General features: G+C 41.6%; 1 protein-coding gene across 8 annotated transcripts in view; it reads right to left on the bottom strand.

Annotated features, from left to right (window-relative positions):
• The window catches only part of kcnt1b (potassium sodium-activated channel subfamily T member 1b), a 412,195-nt gene that overhangs the window by 367,475 nt on the left and 16,841 nt on the right, over window positions 1–27,879 (bottom strand). For 6 of the 8 annotated variants that reach the window (XM_072565807.1, XM_072565812.1, XM_072565806.1 and 3 more), the window contains exon 2: window positions 18,614–18,775. The exons of 1 other annotated variant lie outside the window; for it this stretch is intronic. In XM_072565807.1, coding sequence (XP_072421908.1) covers window positions 18,614–18,775 — 162 coding nt within the window. Of the gene's footprint in view, window positions 1–14,748; window positions 14,818–18,613; window positions 18,776–27,879 lie in introns of those variants that run through there. One more of the 8 variants, XM_072565814.1, reaches the window with a different exon arrangement.

The raw sequence follows: 27,879 nt of genomic DNA, 5'->3' as shown, positions 1-27,879 counted from the left end.
GTGCAGGGAGGGGGTTCCCATACCAGGGGGTCAGTGTGGGGAGGGGGGTCCCAGAACGGGGGTCAGTGCGGGGAGGGGGGTCCCAGACCGGGGGTCAGTGCGGGGAGGGGGGTCCCACACCAGCGGTCAGTGTGAGGAGGGGGGTCCCAGACCGGGGGTCAGTGTGAGGAGGGGGAGTCCAAGAGTCCCTTGTGCACTAGAAGCAAGGCCTGGCATTTTGCAGTCCGGCATGGCCTGGAGACATGGCCTGGTGCAGTCTGGAGGCACTGTGTTGGCATTGACTGGGGCCAACGGACTGTAATAGGAGTACCTTTTTTTCCCTTTTTATTCTTATGCCAGACTTTTATTTATTATTCTTTCAATTTTGTACCAAATACATAAGTATCTGTACCGGGGTATCTTGTATAGAAGGCCGCGTAGGTGGTGACACCGTAAACCTTTCACCGCACTCATTCTGATCCACAAACAGCAGTGAATGCTGGATCAGTTCTTAACTTTAAATCTGAGGTAGAAACATTTTTGTTGATCAAAGATATTAAGAGATATGGGCCAAAGGCAGGTATATGGAGTTAAGTTATGGATCAGCCATGTTCTTGTTGATCAGAGGTACAGAAAGGGCTGAATGGCCTTTCCTAAGCCATGGTGGAAGTAAATGCAACTCGCTGCCAAAGTTTGGAAATGACACAATTAGCAGCAAAACATTTGACCCTGATTATTCTAAAATGCGGGATTGGTTAGGCTGAGTGCATTAAGATTGGAATACCATTACGGTGAGAGACAGAAGCATTCCACGAATGAGAACACAAGGAATTGGAGCAGGTGTTGGCCATCTGGCCCATCGAGCTTGCTCTGCCATTCAGTGAGATCATCTATCTTTGCCTTAAAAGCATTCAATAAGGTGTTACCTCAACTGGGATTCAGGTATCATTCATAAAGGAGGAGAAATAGCCTGATGTTTCAAGCATAAGACTTAATTAGGTGTTCCTGAGGAGTTTCATCATTTTTTGTTTTCGTCTTAGATTTCTAACGTCTGCAGTGTTTTAGATTATTGGGTTGGCTTTGGTACAGATTCAATTAAATGTCTCTGGCACAGTGCTCTGTAATTAGGGGATAGGTTCTCACATTCCCAAAATTATTGACCACCGATCTAACTCAAACATTCCAAGGTGAACCGACCCTTGGAAGAACGAAACAGAGCCTCTCAGGATCACTGTGTAACAGTTCCGAAGATGCCCCACCACATTCTGAGCAAGTTTCAGAAGGAATTATGTCACCTCATTATAATCGATACAACTTGAATATATTTTCCTGTCTTTGCCTGAACTATTGCAGTGAATATCTCATATTTAACAGTCTGATAACCACATTATTGTCCTCCTCTGTTCATCAGTTCTATGTCTACCCACTAGTTTTGATTGATGCCAGATGCCAAACTTCATATAACAACAATTAGCGCTTCAGATGAAACAAGGAAGAAAATAAGCCACATAAGCAAAACCTCCAAGCTCAGCAAGTAAACTTACATCCAAAACCTCAACCTGAGCTGTAAATCTTCTCAAAACTCGCCAAAAGAGGGAGTTTAAAAGTCAGTAAATAACAGATGATATGTTGGAAGCATCAATGTACGCCACCACAAAGCGGGCCAGCAGGGAAGCAATACCCAGCTTCACAGAGCAAAACCATTGCTGACCAACAGATAGAACTGTGGAGAGGGTGATGTGGAGGAGCCAATGTTGGACTGGGGTGGACAAAATTAAAAATTAGGTTTATTTGGAAGCACCAGCTTTCGGAGCACTGCTCCTTCATCAGGCAGTTGTCCTTCAGTGGGTAAGTGAAGGAGCAGTGCACTTTTGGACTATAACCTAGTGTTGTGTGATTTTTAACTAACTTTGCGGACAGATACCAAACTTAAATCCTCTTTGCTGAAATTCCCAATCTCTACAGTGTTGCTACTATTTAGGGAGACAAATTCTGATGGGGGGCCATGAACATGTCACTCTGTTGTAGGAAGGATATTATTAAACTGAAAAAGGTGCCAAAAGAGATTTACAAGCGTGTTACCGAGACTGAATGGTTTCAGTTATAAGGAGAAGCTGAATAGACTGAGACGTTTCTCCCACTGGAGCATATGAGGCCGAGGGGCAGCTCTGAAGAAGTTTATAAATCATGAGGGTCATAGATAGGTGAATAGAATATTGGGAGAAGGCAAGAAAATGAGCGTGAGGAGAATATCAGCCATGATCGAATGGCGGAGCAGATTCAATGGGCTGATTGGCCTAATCCTGCTCCTGTATCTTATGAACTTATGAAACCTTGTCAGCATGGGCGTGTTGGGCTGAATGGCCGTTTCCTTGCTGTATAACTCTATGACTCTGTGTAACACTTTTAGTGTGTGGTTTGATGCACACTGGGGTGTGGATTAAAGACAGTCTGATCAACGAGAACAATAAAGTTAAAAATGGTCTTTCGACATACACTTTAAAGTAATCATGATTCGGAGATGAAGGAGCGTCGCTCCAAAAGCTAGTGTGCTTCCAATTAAACCTGTTGGACTATAACCTGGTGTTGTGTGATCTTTAACTTGAAAGTAACATTGTTTATGATAGATTAATTCAGCATGGTCATCACAGATACATAAGGATGTGATCTTATATTTGAATAGGGATTAAATTACCTTCTTTTTATTATTCACCCCCATCTGCTCTTTCAGTCTAGAGTGTTTCTTTGAGTGCATATAATTTTGCTGACACTGCTACTCATGCTCAGAGGAGCAGTTCCACGAAATCACTGCAAAGTTGTTGTAGGATTCTGAACCCTTATACCACGGTTACAATTTCACAATGCTTTCTGACTGTATCAAAAGCATGAACATCTTCAAGATTCATTTCAAAATCCAACAACACCAGGTTATAGACCAACAGGATTACTTGGAAGCACTAGCTTTTGGAGCACTGCTCCATCAGATAGCAATCATCAGTTACCTGATGAAGGAGCAGCACTCAAAAGCTAGTGCTTCCAAATAATCCTGTTGGACCATAACCTGGTGTTGTGTGATTTTTAACTTAGTCCACCCCAGTCCAACATTGACACCTCCACATCATGTTCAAGATTCATTGCTCTCAAAAGACGCTTTCCATTCAGAGAGTACTGTATTACAGGCCTCCACAACCACCTGATGAAGGAGCAGTGTTCTGAAAGCTAGTGCTTCCAATTAAACCTGTTGGACTATAACCTGGTATTGTGTGATTTTTAACTTTGTACACCCCAGTCCAACACCGGCATCTCCAAATCAGTATTACAGTATTATGCAAATCTTTCACACCCCACAATCTCTTAACAAATATGCAGTCAATATACAAAGAGCCAACAACAAGAGACCTACCATTGTCATGAGCCTTGTGTTCTAAATACAGCATCAGTGTGTTAGCACTGTGAATGAATAGTGCACCATGTGCAAAATAGTGCTTGCCCCCAGACCTTTTTGTTTTGTTATTAAATTATAGAAAAGAATCTTCTTCTTCTTTTCAGGAAACCTTAGCAAGGGCCCGTATGTATTCCACATAAGCAGCAGTTGTCTATTAGAAGCTAATTTGGAAAAGGCACAGAATAATAAATCATTCTCACAAATTTTGGCCACCAGCAATCAACAATGGAAGCATAATATAAATGACAAAAAACTGTGCACAGAAATTACTTTGGCATCGCTGTCCCACAACATGTATACTGTTGTGACTGAACTGAAAACTGTGCAGAGATAATCATGTTTCGCAAACTCTCCTAAAATGTATAAAATCCCAGTTAAACCACCAAAATTACTAATTTGCCTGATTGACTGCTATTCAGGACCAAAGCCATTCATACCAGGTTTTGCAATGAACAGACAATAAATTGTTATATTGTAAATTTTAACAAAAAGCAGAAAAGAGGAGTGATTTCTAATTTCCTTCAACAAAAAAAACCTAAAATACATACAGTCGTTCAGGATGAACCAGACAAAGACAAATGGTTTGATTGGGATACAACAGATGGCAAAAGGATATAGACAGAGTGAACAAAATTCTGAAGATCTAAAATCGACTTTTCGATCCTTTCTGGATTTTTAGGACTGATGACATGCTGCTGTCTGTAGGGTGACGATCACCCTGTGATTCAGAGGTTGATCTTATTAACCTGCTCTTGTTAGAATTCTTCCTTTGAAGCTGTCTTGGTTTTCTGTCTTTTTCCCCCAGAGACAGAGTGAGGGGAAGACATGGGTAGTGGATGCTTAATGTTTGCAAACTCTGGATGTTTCTCCAGCTGCCTTGGCACTTACAGCTTTTAATACACTGTAGCTCCACCAACCAGAGGGCTGTCATCGCACAGGATTTCTTAACTGAACAGAGTCTTGGTGCCATTCAGTCTCAATTTCTCCCCTTCATCACGTCAAGGCAGAGATTGATGAATTCTTAATCTCGCAAGGAATTAAAGGATATGGGGAGAGTGCAGGTAAGTGGCGTTGAAATGCCCATCAGCCATGATTGGATGGCAGAGTGGACTCGATGGGCTGAATGGCCTTACTTCCACCCCTATTTCTTATGGTCTTCTTATAGTTTTAAAAAGCAATGTTGTATTATCAAAAATATACAGCAGTTGATTCTAACGTTGCAAAGATTTCCAGATATTTCACTCATCACAGTCCAATTTCCATTCCAGTTTCTCATCCCCAAGAAAAAAAGAAAATATGTCATCTCTAACAAAATAATGGGTCAGACCTGAATTAGGAAGCTCTGTGTATTGCCCTGTTAATCATTTCCTTCTTGGGCACAACTGTTCAAAGTTGATTACTCAATACGCTGCATTAGAGGCAAGCAGTGTTGAACTGGTAATGTCTCCAGACCAGAAATTCAGACAACGAGTGCTGATTTCTGAGGGCATGGGTTCGAATCTTACCTTGGCAGATTGGAATGCAGCAAAATCTGGAGTTAAACGTTCACCTCACGGTGGATGTGTTATCACTGTTAGTTGTCCTCAGAACTTACTTCATTCTTTAATGTCCTTTAGGGATGGAAATCTGCCATCCTTTTCTGGTTTGGCTCTCATATGACCCCAGACCCACATTGTTAGATTAGATTCCCTACAGTATGGAAACAGGCCCTTTGGCCCAACAAGTCCACACTGACCCCCTGAAGAGTAAACCACCCAGATCCATTCCTTTACTCTATATTTACCTCTGACTAATGCATCTAACAGTATGGGCAACTTAGCATGGACAACTCACCTGACCTGCACATCTTTGAACTGTGGGAGGAAACCGGACCACCTGGAGGAACCCCACGCAGACACGGGGAGAATGTGCAAACTCCGCAAAGAGAGTCACCCAAGGGAGTTGTCAAACCCAGGTCCCTGGCGCTGTGAGGCAGCAGTGCTAACCACTGAGCTATTGTGCCACTCACATTGATGTGGTTGGTTCTGAAATGCCCTCTAGTCCTAACATGGACGAGCAATAAATACTGGTTTAGCCAGTGATGGCTGTAAGAACTCATGTTTTAAAAGCACAAGCTGATAGGACACAATTAGAGTAATGGATTAGATGAGTCATAAGTCAAGTGTAGCTTTTACCAAAGAAATTTAAGGATAAGGAGGAAAACCAGAGGCAGACTAAAGTGAAGATGCTTTAAACACAGGCAGAAAGAGAAAGAGTTTAGAAAAAAAAGAAAATTGCATAATTCAAAAGTGATAAGAAGTTTAAAATTTGATCCTGTTAACACCTCTGAAGAACAATTTACTAGCTGCAAAAAAAAAGACTCCACAAATTAAATGTTCAGTTTCAATGTGAGAAAAGTTGATTGGCACTGCATTAATAATGATCATGTTCTTAAAAAGGAAATGTTTTCATTCCCAAATATCACAGTCAAAGAGTCGAGGTCTATAGCAAAGAAAAAGGCCCTTCAGCCCATCACATCCATGCCAGTCATAAGCAAACATCTAACTATTCTAACCCCATTTTCCAGCAAGGCTTGGCATCACAAGTCCATATCTAAATACTTCTTAAATGTGATGAGTGTTTCTGCCTCCACCATGCTTACAGGCAGTGAGTTTCAGATTCCCACCATCCTCGATGAAAAAGAATTTTTTGCACAACTCCTCTAATTGTTCTGCTCCTTATGTAGCCCCAGTCATTGATAGCTGCCCCAAGGGGAAAAGGGGTGCCAATTTAAGGCTGAGATAAGGAGAAGGCTAGATTACATTACTTACAGTGTGGAAACAGGTCCTTCGGCCCAACAAGTCCACACCGATCCGCAACCCACCCATTCCCCTATATTTACCCCACACTACGGGCAATTTAGCATGGCCAATTCACCTGATCTGCACATCTTTGGACTGTGGGAGGAAACTGGAGTACCCGGAGGAAACCCACACAGACATGGGGAGAATGTGCAAGCTCCACACAGTCAGTTACCTGAGGCGGGAATTGAACCAGGGTCTCTGGCGCTGTGAGGCAGCAGTGCTAACCACTGTGCCACCGTGCAGATTGCTTTGCTCAGAGGGTTGTGTGCCTTTGGAACTCCTTGCCACAGAGAGCTGTGCAGGCAGAGTCCTCATGTTTATTTAAGGCTGAGATTGATTCTTGATCATTCGAGCAATCAAGGGTTACAGGGAAAATGCAGGAAAGTGGATGTGAGGAATGTCAGATCAACCATGATCCCGTTGAATGGTGGAGCAGGCTCGAGGGGCAGAATGGCCTCCTCCTGTTCCTCTTTCTCATGGTCTTATGGTCTCTTTGTGTGGACCCTCATTTTCTGTGGTGAGTTTAATTGGCAATTAGTGTACAAATTCAATAATTTTTTCGCACTAAGAACATACTACCTTGTGGAAGGAACTTAGAGTGACATAACTCGATTGGCAAGTTCTGGACATTTTCAATTCAAGGCATGAATTTGCAAGTCAATTTACACATAAATAACTGCCTAATTCAACTATTCGTGAAGGAAAGCAAACCACTGGTCCTGAATTTCTCTTCCACCTTCCCCACCACAAATTGGAATTTTCCACAGGTTCCTTTTGTTTGATCTTGTTCAAACATAGAGCCTTGAGATTCTAACAGTAAAATAAATCTTCAGCCTCCCTTAGGACTATCTGCATTATTAGAACAATAACGTATTTCGCGCAAAAATAGCAAGGGGACAATAAAGCCAATAAATGCAATGCATAGCACAGCACGATTGCTCAGTGGTTATTACTACTACGTCACAGTGCAAGGGACCTGTTCAAATCCACCCTTAGTGGACTGTCTGCATGGAATTTGCACATTCTCCCCATATCAGTGTGGGTTTGCTCTTGTTTCCTCTCACAGTCCAAAAATGTGCAGGTTAGGCTGGATAGCCCATAGTGTCCAGGGATATAGAATGCAGGGTTACAGGATTTGGGTGAGCTGTTCTTTGAAGAGTTGGTGTGGGCTTGATGGTCTGAATTGCCTGCTACAACACTGTAGGGATTCTATGCAAAAATGTCCTTGAAGCCAGAATGAGCAATTCCTTCTATTCTATTAATTGCAAATGAATGATAGATTGGAGCCAAAAATTTACAAAACCTATTCAGAGGCAGAAAAGAGAAAATTTCCAGTAATTGAATATTAAAAGGACTCCCAGTGAAGAGTATTTTTAGAAACAATGTCTAGCGTGGACAACATGTAATTAACCAAATATTAAGACTGAAAAAAGTCATTATATTTTTTAATCTTCCGTTTTTTAAACAACAACTTTTATCGGTTTTCTGATCATTTATCTTTTGTGCACAAATTAGTCATCATATTTACCTACATTGCAATTCTCACTACATTTCAAAAAGTACCTCATTGACTGTAAAGCTCTTTGGCAGAGCCTAAAGATGCTAGAAGTGCTTCTAACAGCATATGCTCTTTTGCTACTTCACTACAAAATCCATCATGTGGGAATATCCAGGTCTTTGCTGTATCTATTGTGTTATTATCTTCCTGTCCTCCACTTTAATTAAACACAGGAGTCAGCCGCGCACATGATTATAAAGCAACTCCTACTCACCACAAAAGCAACTTCCATTGAGTTTGGAAAAGTGAAGGGATTAAGAGAAGCTAATGGGCAGTGAAGTAGCAAATGAATATACAGGCACCAGTGGCAGTGATGAACATTAAAGCTGGGGGAGGCAGTTTGGTTAGGGAGAGCTGTGTGAAAGGACGGGAGATGGGAATGTAGGCAGGACCAACCATCCAATTGGAGAGGAGTCAGGGCAATGGCAAGGTGGGTTTCATGGATGGGTTTAGGTTTGAGGAGGCCCTGAGCTAAGCTATGAGAAAATTAAAGAGAAAGTGAAAGGTTCATGGCAAGGATAGAGAAACAATATTTGGCTTGATGAGATAGCAAACAGGGAAAATATTGAATCCATGGCTTCAACTCTGTTAAAAGAAACTATTTGCTAACCTACTTAATATGGTTTCTATTACTATTCCTAGTTCAATTTTCGGCTCGCAAAGTCTATACCTGGAATTTTAATGATGTATTGTACATTCACCTTCTAACATCACTGAGTGGACCTACACCCCCAAACAGGTAGCTCATCAGAACCTTGTCAGAGTAATTAGAAATGGTCAATAAATGTTGGCAAGCCCACATCTTTCAAACCGATAGATTTTTTTTGTAAAAAAAACTCATTATTTATAGGATTAATTACCATCTGACATTTGTCTATATCAATTACTGATCGGCCAACCATCCAGAGAGGTAGTTAATCAATTTAATGCTTTTTGGACAACCAACTCCTCACTAACAATTAGTCACTACAGAGAACAATGTATTAATAAGTACAGAAAATGCACAAAGATTCTCTTCGACACCTTACCTCAGCTTCTCTTTTCCCCAGTTAGTAAGTTTTATCCTTCCCTATTTCCATTCGCTCTACATAGTTCTCTCATAGGGATATCCATATGAATTCTTCTCTTCATCCCCTCCCCCAAGGCTACCACATCTATTTTATCCTACCTCATCAGGCTTCTAAACTTTTCTCCTCATCTCAGTCTCTATGTATTGATGAATGGACAAACTAAAGACAATTTTACAATCAGTTGATCATACATCACATACAAATGTGAAGATGAAAATGGTCTTGGAAAGCTTCAATCTATATTACAGATTGATTTGATTGCTTCCCTCAGATCAGAAGATTCTAGTTTCAAACTTCACTTCATAATCTTTCTCCACATTGGCAATTCAGTGCATCATTTTGGGGCATAATTCTTTAGAAAAGTGTTCAACTGGAGTATCTTATAAGAACCTGAGGACAATCTCCCAGTCAATATTCTGCCCATGGCCACAAAAAACAAATGATCTGATCATACATCTCTCTTGCAAAGTCCTGCTGTACACAAACTGGCTTCTATATCTAAATACACAACAGACCTATTCACTTCAAAGAGAAACGTTTTGTGATTTGGGATACCATAGTTACAAAAACAAAGTGATAAATGATATTCTCTGTGGCCAGGTAAATCAGTAATATGGGTTAGATCCACTATCTGGGGATAATTTAGATTTAGGTTCTGGATTACCAGCCTGATCAAGTACTCTGCACCATTCACTTCTCAACCACAATTCATTCTGGCTTGTTGACGGCCAGGGCTGCTCTGTATCCTGATTTAATTGGTCAGCACCCTGGACAGCAACTTTAAGCAAAAACTTGCATTTGCACATCCTTTACAATCTCAGGACATTGGCTTTAAAATGCTCCTTCATGAAGTACTTTTTGTAGAACTGCCAATGTTACAACATGTATAAGATGGCGTGAGGAGCCATTTTCCTTATCCAATAATAGTTGTTCAATAACCACTTTGACTGGCTCGAAGCTCCTCGGATGCTGCCTGAACTGCTGTGCTCTTCCAGCACCACGAATCCAGAATCTGGTTTCCAGCATCTGCAGTCATTGTTTTTACCTCAATAACCAGTCAATTCTTCCATGACCTATGGGTTCATCTTTGAGAATGGCCAATATCCGATTAAATAAATGTAATGTTTGCATTTTTGAGCTCAAGAAGTAAACTAAAAAGTATAGATTATTTATCCTAAAACAAGAACTCTTCAACCATGATTTATACTGAAATAGCACAAAGGTGGTGGTGGTGCAAGCAGGAGATCAATTATTTCAGGCCCAGGGCACAGCAGCAGGGTTTCCCCAGTGCTGTTTGTTAAGTCTTCAGCTGCTCATCTATAGCCTCTCCTTCATGATGGGGCTAGAAGCAAGGAAGGCCATTGCTGATTACACTCTTTTCGGTTCCATTCACAAATCCTCACATAGGCATAATCATAGAATCATACAGCATGGAAACAGCCCCTTCAGTCCAACCAGTCCACGCCAACCATGTTCCCAAAGTAAACTAGTACCACTTGCCTGTGCTTGGCCCAAATCCCTCCACCCATGTAGCAAGACCTGGACAACAGTCAAACTTTGGCTGAAAGGTAGACTTTTGCACAAAGACGACAGGCAACGGCTATCTCCTAATCATCTCCCTTTGACATTCAAGAGTATTCTCATCACTGACTTCTCTCATTATCAACAACTTGGTGTTTACCCCTTGATCAGTACCTTAACTAGACTAGTCACATAAACATTGCACCACAGTTTGGATACTCCAGAACAAGTAACTGACTTGCCAAAGTCTCTCCACAATCTACAAAGTGTAAGGAAGGACTGTGATGGGATAATTCCCAATTGCCCAGATGAGCTCTGACAACACTCCAGAAGATAGAACATAGAACATAGAAACGTACAGCACAGAACAGGCCTTTTGGTTTATGATGTTGTGCCGAGGATTAATCCTCATGTAAAATAAAATAACCTTACCTATGCACCCCTTAATTCACTGTTGTCCAGATGCTTTAAATGTCCCTAATGACCCTGCTTCCACCGCCACCACTGGCAACGCATTCCATGCATTCACAACTCTCTGCATAAAGAGCCTACCTCTGAGTCTCCTCTCTAGCTTCCTCCTAACATCTTAAAACTCTGACCCCTCGTTCAAGTCAATCCTGCCTTGGGGAAAAGTCTCTGGCTATTGATTCTATGCATGCCTCTCATTACCCTGTAAATCTTGATCAGGTCACCTCTCTTCCTCCTTCTCTCCAGAGAGAAAAGTTCAATCTAGGTCAACTTCTCTTCATTAGACATGCCCTCCCGTCCAGGCAGCATCCTGGTAAACCTTCTTTACACCCTCTCCAAAGCCTCTGTATCTTTCCTATAGAAGGGCAATCAGAACTGGACACAATATTCCAAGTGTGGTCTCACCAGGGATTTGTACAGCTGTTGCAAAACCTCGCAGCTCTTCAACTCAATTCTCCTGTTAATGAAAGCCAAAACACCATATATTTTCTTAACAACCCTATCCACTTGGGTGGCAACTTTGAGGCATCTATGTACTTGAACACCAAGATCCCTCTGTTCCTCCACACTGCCAAAAATTCTGTCTTTAATCCTATATTCAGCATTCAAGAAGCTTGAAAAACACTTACAAAGCGAACTGCTGGGTTAGCGCCCCAACCACCACCTTAAATGTTAATTCATTCCACCACCAGTGCATAGTAATTTCAACATAAATTATTTGCAAGATGTACTGCAGTAACTCACCAAGGCTTCTCTGATAGCAGCTGCCAGGCCCACAGCCAGAGGACAGCAAGCAGGTAGGGACATCACCATGTATAACTGTGGGCGGCACGGTGGCACAATGGTTAGCACTGCTGCCTCACAGCGCCAGAGACCTGGGTTCATTTCCCGCCTCAGGCGACTGACTGTGTGGAGTTTGCACATTCTCCCCGTGTCTGCGTGGGTTTCCTCCGGGTGCTCCGGTTTCCTCCCACAGTCCAAAGGTGTGCAGGTCAGGTGAATTGGCCAAGCTAAATTGCCCGTAGTGTTAGGTAAGGGGTAGATGTAGGGGTATGGGTGGGTTGTGCTTCAGCGGGGCGGTGTGGACTTGTTGGGCCGAAGGGCCTGTTTCCACACTGTAAGTAATCTAATCTAAAGTAAGAGACGCTCTAACTAATACCATCCTAGCACAGGAAATGTCATCAATACCATCTTCATGATCACTGGTCCCAAATCCTGTAAGCTCATACCCAACACCATTCTGGGTGTACCCACTTGAACACAAGAATGCAAGGGGCTTGTCACCACTTTTCAAGGGAACTTGGAGATGAGCAACCAGTACTATTCTTGTCACCCAGTGATGCACATCAGAAAAGCCTTTACATTCTCTTTAGGCTCAATGTAGTTTTGATACTGGACTAATAATCCAGAAACCTCAGCTAACAATTTATAGACAAGAGTTAAAATCCCACCTTGACAGCTGGGGAATTTAAATCCAGTCAATTCAATAAATCTGGAAATCAAAAGGCTGAGTTTCAGTCGTGAAAATATCAGACAGTTGGAAATGCCCAACAGGTTCACAAGTGCCTTTTAGAGAAGAGAATCTGCCACCCATATCCACTCTGGTCCACATATGTCTCATAACTCACAAATGTGGTTGAATCTGAAGAGACCTCAGGCATGGCCAGGCAAGTCACTGCATCCATTGAGATGGCTCAGCACCTTCTCCTCAGGGTCAGTGAGAGATAGGCAAGAACTTGCTGGCCAACATGATGACAGTGAGAGATAGGCAAGAACTTGCTGGCCAACATGATGACAGTGAGAGATAGGCAAGAACTTGCTGGCCAACATGATGACAGTGAGAGATAGGCAAGAACTTGCTGGCCAACATGATGACAGTGAGAGATAGGCAAGAACTTGCTGGCCAACATGATGACAGTGAGAGATAGGCAAGAACTTGCTGGCCAACATGATGACAGTGAGAGATAGGCAAGAACTTGCTGGCCAACATGATGACAGTGAGAGATAGGCAAGAACTTGCTGGCCAACATGATGACAGTGAGAGATAGGCAAGAACTTGCTGGCCAACATGATGACAGTGAGAGATAGGCAAGAACTTGCTGGCCAACATGATGACAGTGAGAGATAGGCAAGAACTTGCTGGCCAACATGATGACAGTGAGAGATAGGCAAGAACTTGCTGGCCAACATGATGACAGTGAGAGATAGGCAAGAACTTGCTGGCCAACATGATGACAGTGAGAGATAGGCAAGAACTTGCTGGCCAACATGATGACAGTGAGAGATAGGCAAGAACTTGCTGGCCAACATGATGACAGCCTCATCCTATGAATGGATTTATAAATTCTGCTTTCTTTAGTTGTTTGCTACAGAAGTTAAAATAGAGGAGGAGATGCAAGTCTAGGCTATGGAAACCCCACAACCAATGCAGGGGACTGAACGGCGCAATCACATGGTGTAGTCTCATTGTACCCCTGATGCATCCAGATAATGATAAGTTGAAAGCCTCTCAGCTTGTTGTACGGGTCCAGTGCAAACTGAATTTGATTAGTCTCAGAACAGCTTTTACCAGGTCTGGAGCAAGGCATGAAGTTGCTTTTGAATCCAATGAATTTGCAAACTGACTCAGAGTGGCCATAACAGCTGGTATCAGGAGGTAATGATAAAACATCACGCCAGTGATACCACTATATAAGGTGTTATTCTAATGCTGTCATTATGTAATAAGGTTAGGGTAAAGCAGAATGAGCAGCTATTGGATTTAACATGTGCAATGTCTGTTTGGGGAAAACAGGATGATTAGTGTGGAGTCCCTAAACTGAAGCTGATATTCCATTTCACATCTTAAATAATATAATATCATAAATATCATAAAAGCATAAAATATAATAAAAGTAATGAGTCAATAAACATAGGGATCAACAATCTCCTTTGAAGCCAAACAGACCTTCATATTGCACACAACTTCAGCTCCACTCAGTGATAGAAACTTACTGAGATATGCACAAGCCATGTTGTGCGAAAGCAAACTGATTATTTGTACAGTTTAGTTCCAAAGAGAACAGCACGTACATTTTGTAAATCTCAAAAAAAAACTATAACATGTGCTTTTTGCGTAGGGTTCATGTACACAAGATAACAGATGTCTAACAATGATCCCAGGTAGCAAATGAATAAAGGTGTTTTACTTCTGCTTAGACAGTTACAGAACCCTAATTCTGTTACTTTCTAATCATTTTCCTTTCAGAGCAGTATACATCAGAAGGAGCAGTACACCAACTTCAAGCTTCATGTTCAAGTTACTTGCAATTTATAAATGTTTTGAAGGTGTATTACATGATATAGAATAAAGTTTAGGTTAATTTAAGTAAGGCAAACTTCAGGGTTCATTCAACAGTAACCACAATTCTTATCATGGGATCTCTGTTACAATTGATATCAAAGTGAAATATTGCTGTAAGTATTAGTTTAAAATATTAACATTGTTTCAAATTTGGCTTCAGCCATTATCCTCCCCACACTAGAATACACAAAAATATAAACCTGAAAATGTGCTTTCCATAAAAGGTCAAATTAACTTGATTCAGAAGCTTCTTAAAATAGTTTGCTTGCAGCACTGTGGATAACAACAGTCAAGGTCAGAAAATAAAGTGTATGATTGCAAGCACAAGCCTTGAAAGGAGACAACTATGAAAGACATCAGTTGCTGACAGCCAACTGCATCATTCTATTAAAACATATCCAAATGTCTCCATATTTGTCAATACACGTCATTTAATTATTGTAAATTACAAATGTGCATTTTTGCAAATATATGTTAAATATTAAATTTCTCTTAAAATTATACTGTTACATTCTCCTTACCCTCCCATACTGTTCTCAAACCAAGAAAGATGACATTTGACTTGCGCCTAGGTCTTTGCAGTGAAAACATTGGAATTCATAAACAAATGCATGAAGGCTGTTTCGTGGCAGTGGGCAGAAACTGGCTTTCAGATCTTGAGCTTGTGACTAGAGACAAAGAGAATGCAGTTGCAACCTATCCCAGCAAGCTGTGATGCAATACACAAGCAAGCCAGCCAGTAAAAGCCTCCAGACTGCATGTGACCTTGTATATTAATACCACTGCAAAACAAAATAAATACCAAGGTCTTCCAATAATTCATCCAGTTGAGCTCTACTATTTAAAAGACCCAAAACAAAGCTGAGCAGAATGAATAACTAAATAGATTTGCCATAGCAGGTTAATTCATGGCTTCATACTGTTCAAGGGTACAGCTTATTTACAGGGATTTTACATTTATTTGGATTACAGTTTGAAAATTTTGTGTAAGGCAGATTAGTCTTAATTTGTTTATTCATCTTCCTCCAACACAGCTTTATTTTTTGAATATGAAACTTAAAATCTGGCATTCCATAAACTAGTATTCACCTTTATCTAGCTAATTTTGAAAAAAAAGTCTTACAATTTTAATTGAAAAGAAATTCCTAATTTCAATTACAAATATTTCATAGAATCCCTTCATGTGGAAACAGGCCATTTGGGCCATCAAGTGCGCACTAATCCTCCAAACAGCTTCCCACCAAGACTCACCCCCTTGCCCTGTCCCTGTAACCCTACATTTCCCCTAGCTTCCACCACATGGGCAGCTTAGCATGGCCAATCCACCTAACCTACACATTTTGGACTGTGGGAAGAAAGCACAGCACCCAGAGGAAACCCACACAGAAACAGGAAGAACATGTGTATGGAATTTGCACATTTGCCCAAGGGTGGAATCAAACCTGGCACTCTTTCCTGGCACTGTGAGACAGCAGCGTTAGCCACTGAGCCATTGTGCCATCATAAGGAATTGGAATTACTTTCTGTAATACAAGGAAATAAATTTTTCATTAGAAATCCCCAAGTCTACTTTCTTACTGTGTGCACAAGAGTGCAATAATGACACAGTGCTCTATCAAACCTGTTAAATTTGCTCTTCTGCATGAACTTAAGTTCTTGGAACAGTCTGTTCCCCAACATGAACGCTGCCTTTATTTCCTGCGCAGAGTCAAATCTGGCCCCCCAAAAGCAAGGGGAATTTCTTAACTCAGACAAAGTGGTGAATTAAGTGATATAATGCATTGAAATGAAAACTGAACAAAAATGCTACTTTGTACCATCCATAAATGCCTCCAGCAAACCATAAGTAACTGAGCCATCAGGAATTCACACAGGAAAGACCACTAACTCTATCATTGCCCCAATATTGGGAAAGCTTTAGAACACTCACTGAATTCATTTTCACAACAAATTCAGAAACTACACATAAAACAAATTAAAAGTATGCAATTAAACCTACCTCCATATTATGTAATGATAGACCTGTCTGTTCTTGTGTTAAAAGTCATCAAAATTAGGCAGCTAATAGTGATTTACAAACTGCCAGGTTGGTTCTACATTTTTATGTATTTCAGAACATTCCAGAATCAGAGGATATAATTTTTATTAAACTTGAAATGTTTTCAATGGGATATATCTCAGTGGTCAGAATTGATAAGTGCTTCTGTGTTAGCTGGTTATGTTTTGAAGATTAGTTTTGTCCTTAAAAAAGCTGAGAGGTGTCATGAAGAGTGGTAACAGCAATGTGAAAACTGGTATAAGGGATAGATTGTAAAGTGAAGAATGTGAGGAGATCTCATTGAAATGTATAAAATTCTGGGTGTGGAATAATATTTCCCTGGTCAGGCAGCAAGGGGTCACTGTTTCAGGTTATGCTGTGGGCCCTTTTGGTCAAAGATGAGGAGAAATGATTTCACTCAGAAGGCCATGGAGTAAGCCACTGAATATGTTTAAAGAAAAAGATAGATTCCTAGAGGCTAAAGGTGTCGAGGCATATGGGAAGCAGTGGGAGTATGGGTTAGTTAGAAGATTAGCCATGATCATGTTGAATGCTGGAGTCGGCTGGGAAAAACGGCCTACTCCTGCTCCTATTTCCCATATTTGTATGTTTATAGATGATGCTTTATTTATCTTGGAAGGTTGTTAAGTATGTTCAATGCTGAGAGAGACAGATTTTGAATCAGTAAGAGAATCAAGGGTTATGTGATAAGGCAGAAAACTGGATTTGAGGATTATCAGATCAGCTAAGATTCCACTGAATGGCCAGTTCCTGCTCACACATTTTATGATCTGATGGCCATGTGATCAAGTCATTTCACAGTTATAACAACCACAAACATAACTGGAGGTAGTGAGTTTTGAGAAGATTTGTAGCTCAGGTTGAGGTTCTGGATGTAATTTAGCTCGCTGAGCTGGAATGTTTGTTTTCAGATGTTTCATCACCATGCTAGGTAACATCAGTGAGCATGCGGTGAAGCACTGGTGCGAGTGACCTGCTTTCTACTTTTGTGTTTAGGTTTCCTTGGGTTGGTGATGTCATTTCCTGTGGTTATGTCACCAACCCAAGGAAACTTAAACACATAAATAGAAAGCGGGTCACTAACACCAGCGCTTCACCGCATGCTCACTGATGATGTTACCTAGCATGGTGATGAAATATCTGAAAATGAACCTTCCAGCCCAGCGAGCAAACTTACATCCAGAACTTCAGATTTTATGCAAAAATCTAACATATTGACCCAAAAAACGTTTTGTTAGTTTCAGTAATTTACCATTTATAGAAAACAAAAGTAGGTCATTTTGAGTCCCTTGGATCATGACTGAACTTAACCCAATTTATTAGATCTGTTGCAAATCCCTTGGCAATTTTAACGACATCAATCAATTACTGTCTTAAAAATCTCAACTGATCCAACATCCAATATCTTTGAATAGAACATCCCACTGCCCTTAGTGTGCAAAAGTCCATCCTGAAAGCAACACTACATAGTTCTCATTTTAAGACTCTGCTCTTTGTCATGCATCAATTTAGTCATTCATTCTGCAATGCTACAAAGTTCCTGTTCTTTGTGAACATTTCAAGGTACTGAGTCATTTAATAAAACTGGTGAGTAGTAAGTAGTTCTTAATTTCTGTACACAATATTTGGGCTTTGAAAGTGTTTAAGAGATGTGATTCCAACTTGGCTGCAGTTACAATTAACAATCATTGATAGCATGAATAATTTCAATCCACATTCCAAACAAAATCAAACCAACAACACACCAACTATTTCACAAATAGCAAAAACAGTAAAAAGAAAATAAAAATAGCAAATAGTAAAAAAAAGCAACCATGTTTTAAAAATATATTCAGTTGAAAATCAAACTATTGTAACTGAGACCAGAGTTAAATCAAAATTAGTCTTCAGGTCATAAAGTACTGAGGATGCTCTTCAGCCCATCAAGTCTGCACCGACCAAAAAAAATTAGGGAGGGTTGAATCAAGCAAGAATCAGATCTGTGTTATAAATAATATTGGCATCTTGGAATTGAAAAAACATTTTACTCGGCTAACTTCTGGCACCCAAAGTCACGTCGCAGTTTGAGTGCTCCACAATCTATCACACTGAATGAATAACTGGGTGCTGTCTGATTCAATTCTTCCCGGTTTAACACTTCTACAGTTGGCTTAAAGCATAAAATAAAAACTCCAAACACACATGGTCAGCCGAAAGGGTGATCGTTCAGCAGCCTTTGGGGAACTGTCCAGGATTCAGCACCTTGGACAGCTCCCTTGCAGCGAGGACACGACCGTAAATCATTGCTGGAACAGGGGAGGGTTCAAGTGAGGAGTTCAGGGACTTACCTGTCGTCGTTTTGGAAGGACTGGTCTCCCAAGAGTAAATCCCGGAATCGGTACCTGGGCGGTAGAGGAGGGACATCTGTCTCCAGCTCGTTCATCTTCAGGGACGCGATGTCCAGGATGACTCCGTCGCTGTTGCGGTTCTGGTCGCCGGCCGGGGACAGTCTGTGGACAGAGCGAGAGTCTCGGTGAGACAGAGGGGACCGGCGCCGGTAACGCGAGCTCCGCTCCCGGCCCGAGGCGCGCCCCCCGCCCGCCAGCTCCATCCAGGGAAAGCGGCGGGCGCGGCGCGGCGGGAGCGCGCCCCGGTCAGGAGTCCGCTCCCGGTGGGGGCCAACACGGAGCCCGCGATCCGAGCAGCGGAGTGCCCGCCCCGGAGCCGCAGTGACACTCTGGCGGGGCGGAGGTGCAGAGACCAGAGGGAGTGCGGGATGGGATGGGGGTGGGGGGGGGTAGGGGAGAGCGGAGAGATTGCAGGGAGGTAGGGGAGGGGGGAGGGAGTGCACAGGGGGACAAGTGCAGGCACTAGAGAGAGAGACGGGGGGGACAGTGCGGAATGGAGAGTGTGCGGAATGGAGAGAGTGCGGAATGGAGAGGGGTGGAGAGAGGGGCCGGGAGGGGAGGGGAGAGAGGGGCCGGGAGGGGAGGGGAGCGAGTGGGCTGTGGGGAGGACAGGAGGGGAGAGTACCAGGGAGGGGAGTAGGTTGGGGAGGGGGGAACAGGCGAGGGCAGACAGGGGAAGGGACAGGGGTGGTGAGGGGAGGGGGAAGAACAGGGGAGGAGGGGAGGGGGAGGAGGAGGAGGGGGATGAGGAGGGGGCAGAGGGGCAAGAGTGGTGGGAAGACGGGAGGCAATGAGAAGAGGGGACAGCAGTGAGGAGAGGAGTGGGGAGGTGGAGAAAGAAAATAAGGAGGGAGGAAGGAAGGAAGGGAAGACAGAGGGGGATGGAGGACAGAGCAAGAGGGGAGGAAGGGAAGAGATTGAGTGAGGAAGGGAAGAAAGGAAGGAGTGAATGATGGAGAGAGGGAAGGAACAAAAGACAACAAGAGTGGATGAAGAGGGAAGGAAAGTTTGGAGAGAGGGAGGAGAGAACAGAAAGTGTGGGTGGGAAGGAAGAGGAGGGAGGAAAGAGTGGAGGAGGTTTGAGGGTAGGTCTAGAGCAATATTCTATTTGTTGAAGTTTTAAATCAACACTGACAATTTCCTCTTGCATAGAGGCATCATCAAACTGCTGGGACCACAGTGAGAAAGGCATGAGGTTCTGAACTTCGACACTTCAAAATTCTCTTTGTTACAGTTGTCAGACTCGAATGCGCCAATTTGATCCTGAAGATTACTGTAAACTCTTGTATTTTAGTACTCCATATAATAAATGACTTGTACAAGTTAAAAATCTTAATGGCCATAGAGACTGCAAATGGATTGAATAATGTGTTCTACATAGTGATCAAGTTCAGCCTGTAAAAAGGAATGTGTTGTCTGAGGTGCTGTCTCAGGTGAAAAGTTAAACTGAAACCCTCTCTGATCTTGCCAATGCACATGAATGATCATGTGGCACCGCTTAAAGGTTAGAGGAATTCTCTCAATACATTCCCAATAATTATCCTTCATCCATCATTAAAACAAATTATCCAATTATTTATATTGTTAAATATATCATTGTTTTGAATATAATTTCAACAATTCACTGACTAAATTAATCAAAGGTCACACTGGGCCAGGGAACTGATTATCAGTCATTAACAATGCTTCCTTCAATAAATGAATATTTACATCATTATTCTCCAGGCTTTAGCAGTCAACATCATATTAAATGGCAAGGCAGGCTCAATGAGCTGAATGGCCTTCTCCTGTTCCAATGTCCCCATTTTTGGAGCTGTATTATATTTCGGCTGCTGTTTATCCCACATGCACTGGCTACAATTGCAAATTCTTTGGCATTTGTAGAATATTTTGGATGAGTTCTTTTTCATTTCTACATGCATAATCTCATTATTATCTGCATTGCTTCAAGCGTTCTTTTAAAATATCTAATTTAATAGGCCCAGCAAATTGCTGCAGGACAATCTCTCATCATGTGGCTGGTTATATTTGTTTGGGCACGTATCAGTTCCGAGGAAGAGTCACTGGAAGTGAGACAATAACCCTGTTTCTCTCTCCTCAGATGCTGTCAGACCTGCTGAGTTTCTCTAGTAATTTCTGTTTTCGTTTCAGTATCTGTAGCTCTTTGTTTTATTATTTTTATTAAATCAACTCAAAGTGATTGCTATAGAGTCAGAGTTATACAGCACAGAAACTGACCCTTAGGTCTAACAAGTCCATGCCTACCATGTTCCCAAACAAAACTAATTCCACCTGCCTGCACTTGGCCAATATCCCTCCAAACCTTTCCTATTCATGTATTTAGTCAAATGTCTTTGAACCATTGTAACTATACCTGCATCCACCACTTCCTCTGGCAGTTCACTCCACACGTAAGCCATTCTGTGTGAAAAAAATTGCCCTTCACGTCTTTTTTAAAGTCACTCCTCTCTCACCTAAGAAAAAGCCCCTAATCTTGAAGTCCCCCACTCTCGGGAAAAGATACCTGCTATTCACCTTTTCTACATCCCTCACGATTTTATGAATCTCTATAAGGTCGCCCCTCAACTTTCTATGCTCCAGTGAAAACAGTCCTAGCCAATCCAGTTTCTGTGTATAACTCAAAGTCTCCATTCCTGGAAACATTCTGGTAAATCTCTTCTGAACCCTCTCCAGCTTAGTAATATCATTCCTACAACAGGGTGACCAGAACTGGACACAGCACTCCAGAAAAGGATTCACCAATGTCCCTGCTACCTCAACATAACGTTCCTACACTGAAAAGTCTGAGCAGTGAAAGCAAGTGCACTAAACACCTTCTTAACTACCCTATCTATATGTGACTGGTATGAGGCTTGTGGACAGGGAGGCTGAGAGATGAATGGAAGGGGGTGGGTTTTGAGGGGGGAAGATTCCACCAATTCCACATGAGAAAATCCCAGATGGCCTCCTTCTTCCAAGATCGCAATTTTCCTTCCCACATGGTTGATCATGCCCTCCAGCGCATCTCCTCCACTTTCCACACCTCTGCCCTTGAACCCCACCTCTCCCAACATAACATGGACCAAAACCCCCTCCAGTCCTCACCTTCTACCCCACAAACCACCATATATATCACATCATCCTCCACCACTTCTGCCAAACAGACCCCACCAATATTTTTCCCTCGCCATGCCTATCAGCATTCTGGAGAGACCATTCCCTCCACAACTCCCTCATCAGGTCCACCCCCCCCCCACCCCCCACCCCCCCCCCCACCAGCCACACCCCACTCCCAGCACCTTCCCTTGCCACTGCAGGAAGTGAAAAACTTGCACTCACACCACTCCCCCCTCACCTCTGCCCAAGGCCCCTAAGGATCCTTCCACATCTGACAGAAATTTACCTGTACCTCCACCAATGTCATCTACTGTGTCCGTTGCACCCGATGTGGTCTCCTGTACATCAGGGAAACAGGATGCCAACTTGCAGATCATTTTAGAGAACATCTCTGGGACACCCACACCCATCAACCCCACCGCCCGATAGCTGACACTTCAACTCCCCCTCCCACTCCACCAAGGACATGCAGATCCTGGGCCTTCTCCATCATGAAACCTTTACCACCAGATGCCTGGAGGAAGAGCACCTCATCTTCTGCTTTGGGATCCTGCAACCACACGGGATCAATATGGGTTTCACCAGTTTCCTCATTTCCCCTCCCCCCACATTATCCTAGTCCCAAGCCTTCAACTCGGCACTGCCCTCCTGACCTGTCCACTACCTTTGCCATCTATTCACTCCACCCTCCTCTCCAACATATCACCTTCTCCCTCACCTTCATCAACCTATCACATTCCCAGCGACCTTCCCCCCAGGCCCAACCCCCTCCCATTTATCTCTCAGCCCCCCGGCCCATAAACCTAATTCCTGATGAAGGGTTTATGCCCGAAACATTGATTTTCCTTCTCCCCAGATGCTGCCTGATCTGCTGCACTTTTCCAGCACCACACTCTCGACCCTGATCTCCAGCATCTGCGGTCTTCACTTTCTCCTATCTATATGTGACAAAAACTTCAAACAATTATGTACTGAACCCCCGTGTTCTGTTCTACAATACTACGTAAAGCCCTACTTTTAACTGTATAAGTCCTGTCCCTTTTTGTTTTCCCAAACTGCAATACCTCCCATTTATCCAAACTAAACTCCATCTGCCATCCTGCAGGCTATATTGATCCAATTGATCAAGATCTCTTTGTAATCTTAGATAACCTTCTTCACAGTCCAGTACATTACCAATTTTGGGCTTATCCACAAATATACTAACTATATCTTTGATATTCTCATCAAAATTATTTGAATAAGTGACAAATAAAAGTGGAGACAACATTGATCCTTGTGGAAATATGCTTGTCACAGGTCTCCAGTCTTAAAAACAACCCTTTATCATCACTCTGTTGTGTGTGTGTGTGTGTCAATGAGGTCAATCACAATTGGACTAACAATGTATTTTCTTGACAAATGAGCTTAAAATATTGATAATTCACCTGGGGAAGGACTTATTGGGAGGATATATTCAATATTGAGTGCAATAGAGGAAGAGAAGTAGGGAAATTAGTTTGCAACATAAAAGAAAGAGATAGAAAGGAAAAACTGGTTCTTTGAGAGAAATTGCAATATTTCACTAACTAAATGTCACATCTAATTGTGCACTTTCTGGGCCTGAGAATTGACGATCAGTGATTAACAATGTGTACATTATTAAAAGAGTAGTTTCATTTTTATTTATCAGACTTAATTAGTTTAACAGATAATTATGTGCAGACATCAGTTTCATAAAGCTCAGAGAGAGAAGCTAAGTTTGAGAGGCTGTTTCTTGCAGATTTGTTTGTGGAGCAGCATTAATTGCACCACAGCTTGTGATGGTTTGAATTCCGAGGGTGGTGGTGGGTGTTGGTACTTCTGCTTTGTAGCAGGTTACTGGTTGAGTTGCACATCAATGACAGTGTAAATCATGCACATGCCATTATTTTTTTCAAATTCTGGGGCCAATATTCTTTGCAAATTGTTGGTTTTTCAAAACAGAGTTTGTTGATTCTATAATTAATAACCTGGTATTGGAAAAAGCTTAATTGACCATGGAACCAATGAAATAAAAAAGCAATTAATTGAGCTATGTCATATAACGAGGAACACCACATTCTAGAGTGTATCTGAAATATGTCGCAACTTGAATAATTTTGTCTTGTGTTTGAAAAAAAGCATTAATTTCTCAACTATTAATTCCATTGGTTGTAAAACAGCATTGCTTTTCCAGCAATCAAAATCCATCTGCTCTAATGGATTGGTTATTCCTAATAGGAGAATGATTATTGATTAAACTATGTTGTTACATATCTAAATTACCAAGCAGTGGGAGTTTGAATATGTAATAAAAGATTATTTTTGCTTAGAGCTGGAAAGGTTTTTATTTTCATCAAGAGAAAAGCAAGCAAATTGTTGAAGTGCCTAATAATTAGAAAAGTTTTTAACCAGCCCTATGCAGTACACTGATTGCTATGAGAGAGGCATTTCCCCAGATAGAGGATGTTTTGTAACTGGGTCACTGTTCTTAATTCCTAATTTTATCAGGACTGAGAAAAGTCATTTAAAACTTTTATGACATTACCTGGTGGTTTTTTTTCTCCCCAAACTAGCTCAAATGTTAGCTCAACATCCTAAAATCAGACATTACAGGAGATGACTGTTTGACACATTATGTCTGTGTCACTGCTTTAATTAACTTTATACAGGCGGCATAATCCTGATTGAATTGAATTCAATGGCATGCAGCTGACGGGCATTGAATGGGTATTTATTTACAATCCTTTGGGAACCCTTTCTGGGGCAGGAGTAGTATCCCCACCCCTGGACTGGGTGATCTAGGTTCAAGTCCCACCTGCTCCAGCGGTGCGAACGTCTCTGAATAGGTTATTTTAAGGAAAATGAAATAGGTTTGAGATCCTGCCAGGGGCTCCTGTGGTACAGTGGCAGCATTCCTGCCCCTGGACTCGACAATTCACTTTTAAGGTTAAAACCAACTAGGCCAAAGTGAGGACTGCAGATGCTGGAGATCAGAGTCTAGATTAGAGTGGTGCTAGAAAAGCACAGCAGGTCAGGCAGCATCCGAGGAGCAGGAAAATCGACGTTTCAGGCAAAATCCCTTCATCATCAAGTCACATTCAAGTCTCACCTGCTCCAGAAGTGCATGATAATGTCTCTGAATAGGTTATTTTAGAGGGAAAAAAAAAGTTTGTGATCCTATGAGGAGCTCCTGTGACATAGTTGTAACGCCCCTACTTCTCAACCAGGAGCCCTGGATTCACTTGCTCCAGAGATGTGCAACAGTTTCTTAGAAAAAATTGATTTTAAAATGTCTTCGAGTGATTTTTTTGGGGGGGTGCTATTATAGTACAGTGGTAGTGCCCCTACCTATGAACCAGATGGTCTTGCTTCAAGTTACACCTGCTCCACAGACATGTAATAATATTTTTGTACAGATTAGTCAAAAACATAGAGTCATTGAAGTCTACAGCATGGAAACAGACTCTTATGCCCAATGTGCTCATCCTATCCAGTTTTTACAATTGAACTCGTCCCATTTGTCTGCATTTGGTCCATAACCTTCCAATCCATGTCCCTGTCTAAACTTTTCTTGAGTGACATCTTTGAGAACCTTTCATTAGACATGACTGAAACTTTGCTTGTTGGATTGGAAGGTGCATGTTTACAACATGTGACTCCATAAGTATCCATTGTGGCTCTTCTTTCATTAAATGACTTCCTGTATTATTAAGACTGGTCACCCCCAGATTGCCTCAGCATCCCTTGAAACAAGAAGAGTAAAGTTCAACCATAGTTCTCTCAGCTGCTGCCTATTCACCTGTAATTATACATCTGAGATGTCAGGAAACTATTGCGCAAACTGAACTGTGATGGCACCTTGGCCAAATATCACACCACTACCTATGAGGCAAGTACTGATTATTTTCCATACAATTAAACTTTTACACAAAATGTAAAAAAAACAGAATTAATTTAGAGTGTCACTGAGAGACACAGCAGAGATATTGGAATTCTTACATCTCACCAAGATGGTATTGGTCAAATATTATACTTACCCAACAACTGAGTTCAGAGTTCCTACTAACTTCAAATAAGATTCATTAATTTAGTTAATTCACTGAATGGAGATCTTTAATGTGAATGTGCAATCTCAGCAGAAAGGTACTGGGGAACAGTCACGCACCATGACTCTGCCCATACATTAGGCTTATCTGTTGATTTGTGAGAATGGAACTGACAACAATCAGCATATGATGATGATGCTCCTTTAACAAGGTTATGGTGTCTTTGGCTTTTTTTTCCAAGAGATTATAAAACACACAGACTCTAAAAAGTCTGAGCTTGGAAGGATTTTACAGTCAGTTTGATTAATACTAACAGATACTGCCTCAGAAAAAGGCTTTCAAGTGTTTTTTTTAAAAGAAACACTTGTACAATTAAAGGGAAGTGGCCAGTTCTCCCAGCTCAGCTTTTCTCCGGTTTGATTTGGTTTTTAGCACCAGTATTATGAAGTTGCTGGACCCAAAGAAGCAGGTCCACATTGGTCCTCTCTCTCTTTCTCTGACTTCTCTCCTGTAAGACCCTATGTTTAATTTTACCTTTTGTGCCAAAGGAAATTTATGGGAATTGTTGCAAGTATTTGGAACAGCATCATTAAGTTTGGATAATCTGTTGGGTTCTTGGATAGGTTATGGTTATTCAGTATTCTGTTCTCTTTTGCTCATATTTCATTCGGTAATCTTGTAAATAAATTCTGTTTAAAACTAAGTGGCTTCACCAGCTGCATCATTCCTATAACAACCACTGCTTAAAGCAACTAGCAAAGTTAAGGTCTGGGCTACTTTCTTGAAATGTTTTGAGGGGGTCTGGCCTGGTCCATAACAAGTGACACACATCCGCCAATTGTATTCATCTGTTCAATAAAGCTAAGTGCAGATGAATAAAATAGTGTTGGAAATTCAGAAAAAGACAATGAAAAATAAATTGGTGTCAGCCAAAAAAAAGCCAGAGAAGGTAAGAATTGCAGTTTTTATCTCTGATGATTTAATGACATAAATAAGGCAGATCAAATTGGGAAAGGAAAGGGATATTCTCCACATTAAATGCAATTATTGTTGTATGATAGATAATTTCAGGGGAGGTGGTGGTGTCGTGGTAACTTGACTAGACTAGCACTCTAGAGACCAAGCTTAATCCACCAGGGGTATGGGTTAAAATCCCAGCAAAGTAGCTGGTTAGAGTTTAAATTCAATCAGTAAACCTGGAATTGAAAGCTAGTCCTAGTAATGGTGACTGTGAAGCCATTACAAATTGTTCTACGAACCTATCTGGTTCACTAATGTCCTGCAGGGAATGAAAGAGACAATCCTGACCTTGTCTGACATCCATGTGACTCCAGGTCACACCAATGTCTTTGACTCTTAACTGTCCTCTGAAATTGTCGAGTAAGCAGCTGAGTTCAGGGGCAATTAGGGATGGGCACAAATGCTGGCAAGGCTTACGTCCACTTACGTCCCAGGAAAGAGTGACCAAAAAAACTATCGAGCAGTTCTCAAGGAATTTAGGTATATTTAAAAGAAATCATGGAGAGAATCTTTTAAAATTCTTTCTCCGTTAGTATGAAATAACTGCGTGGGTGGAAACCAATTCTTGATATTTCACACTATTTGCAAAACCAAGAGAAAATCTAAGATTTAATCCATTGGTTGTGCAGAATCCAGAGCAACAATAATTTAATTGTAAATGAGAAGTGGTGCTTTCAATGGTTCTTTATTTAACAGACAGCAATCTTATTGTATTAATTTGCTTTTGTTTTTCTGGGTAAATTCAGAAGAATTAGAGATGCCAAGAACGTGATTGATACTCTTTACCTTTAGAAATCTTATTTCTCCAGTTACGTTGTTTGCAGCCCGCATAACCTTTCTTTACAATATAGTCACGACAAGCAGAATTATCCTCTCAAAAACCTACATTAGTGGACCCAGAATCTCCAGTAGGAACAGAATAAATAACACAAAAGAATACCTGACCAAACTATGAAGTGATTGCATCAACTAACTTCTGGACTCTTCATGTAGCTTTAATTTCAACAAGCATTAAAGTAA

Source organism: Chiloscyllium punctatum, chromosome 49, assembly GCF_047496795.1.
Source record: "Chiloscyllium punctatum isolate Juve2018m chromosome 49, sChiPun1.3, whole genome shotgun sequence".
Classification (NCBI taxonomy): domain Eukaryota; kingdom Metazoa; phylum Chordata; class Chondrichthyes; order Orectolobiformes; family Hemiscylliidae; genus Chiloscyllium; species Chiloscyllium punctatum.
The sequence above is the reverse complement of the archived record's forward strand: the minus strand, read 5'-3'. Positions and strand labels throughout refer to the sequence as shown.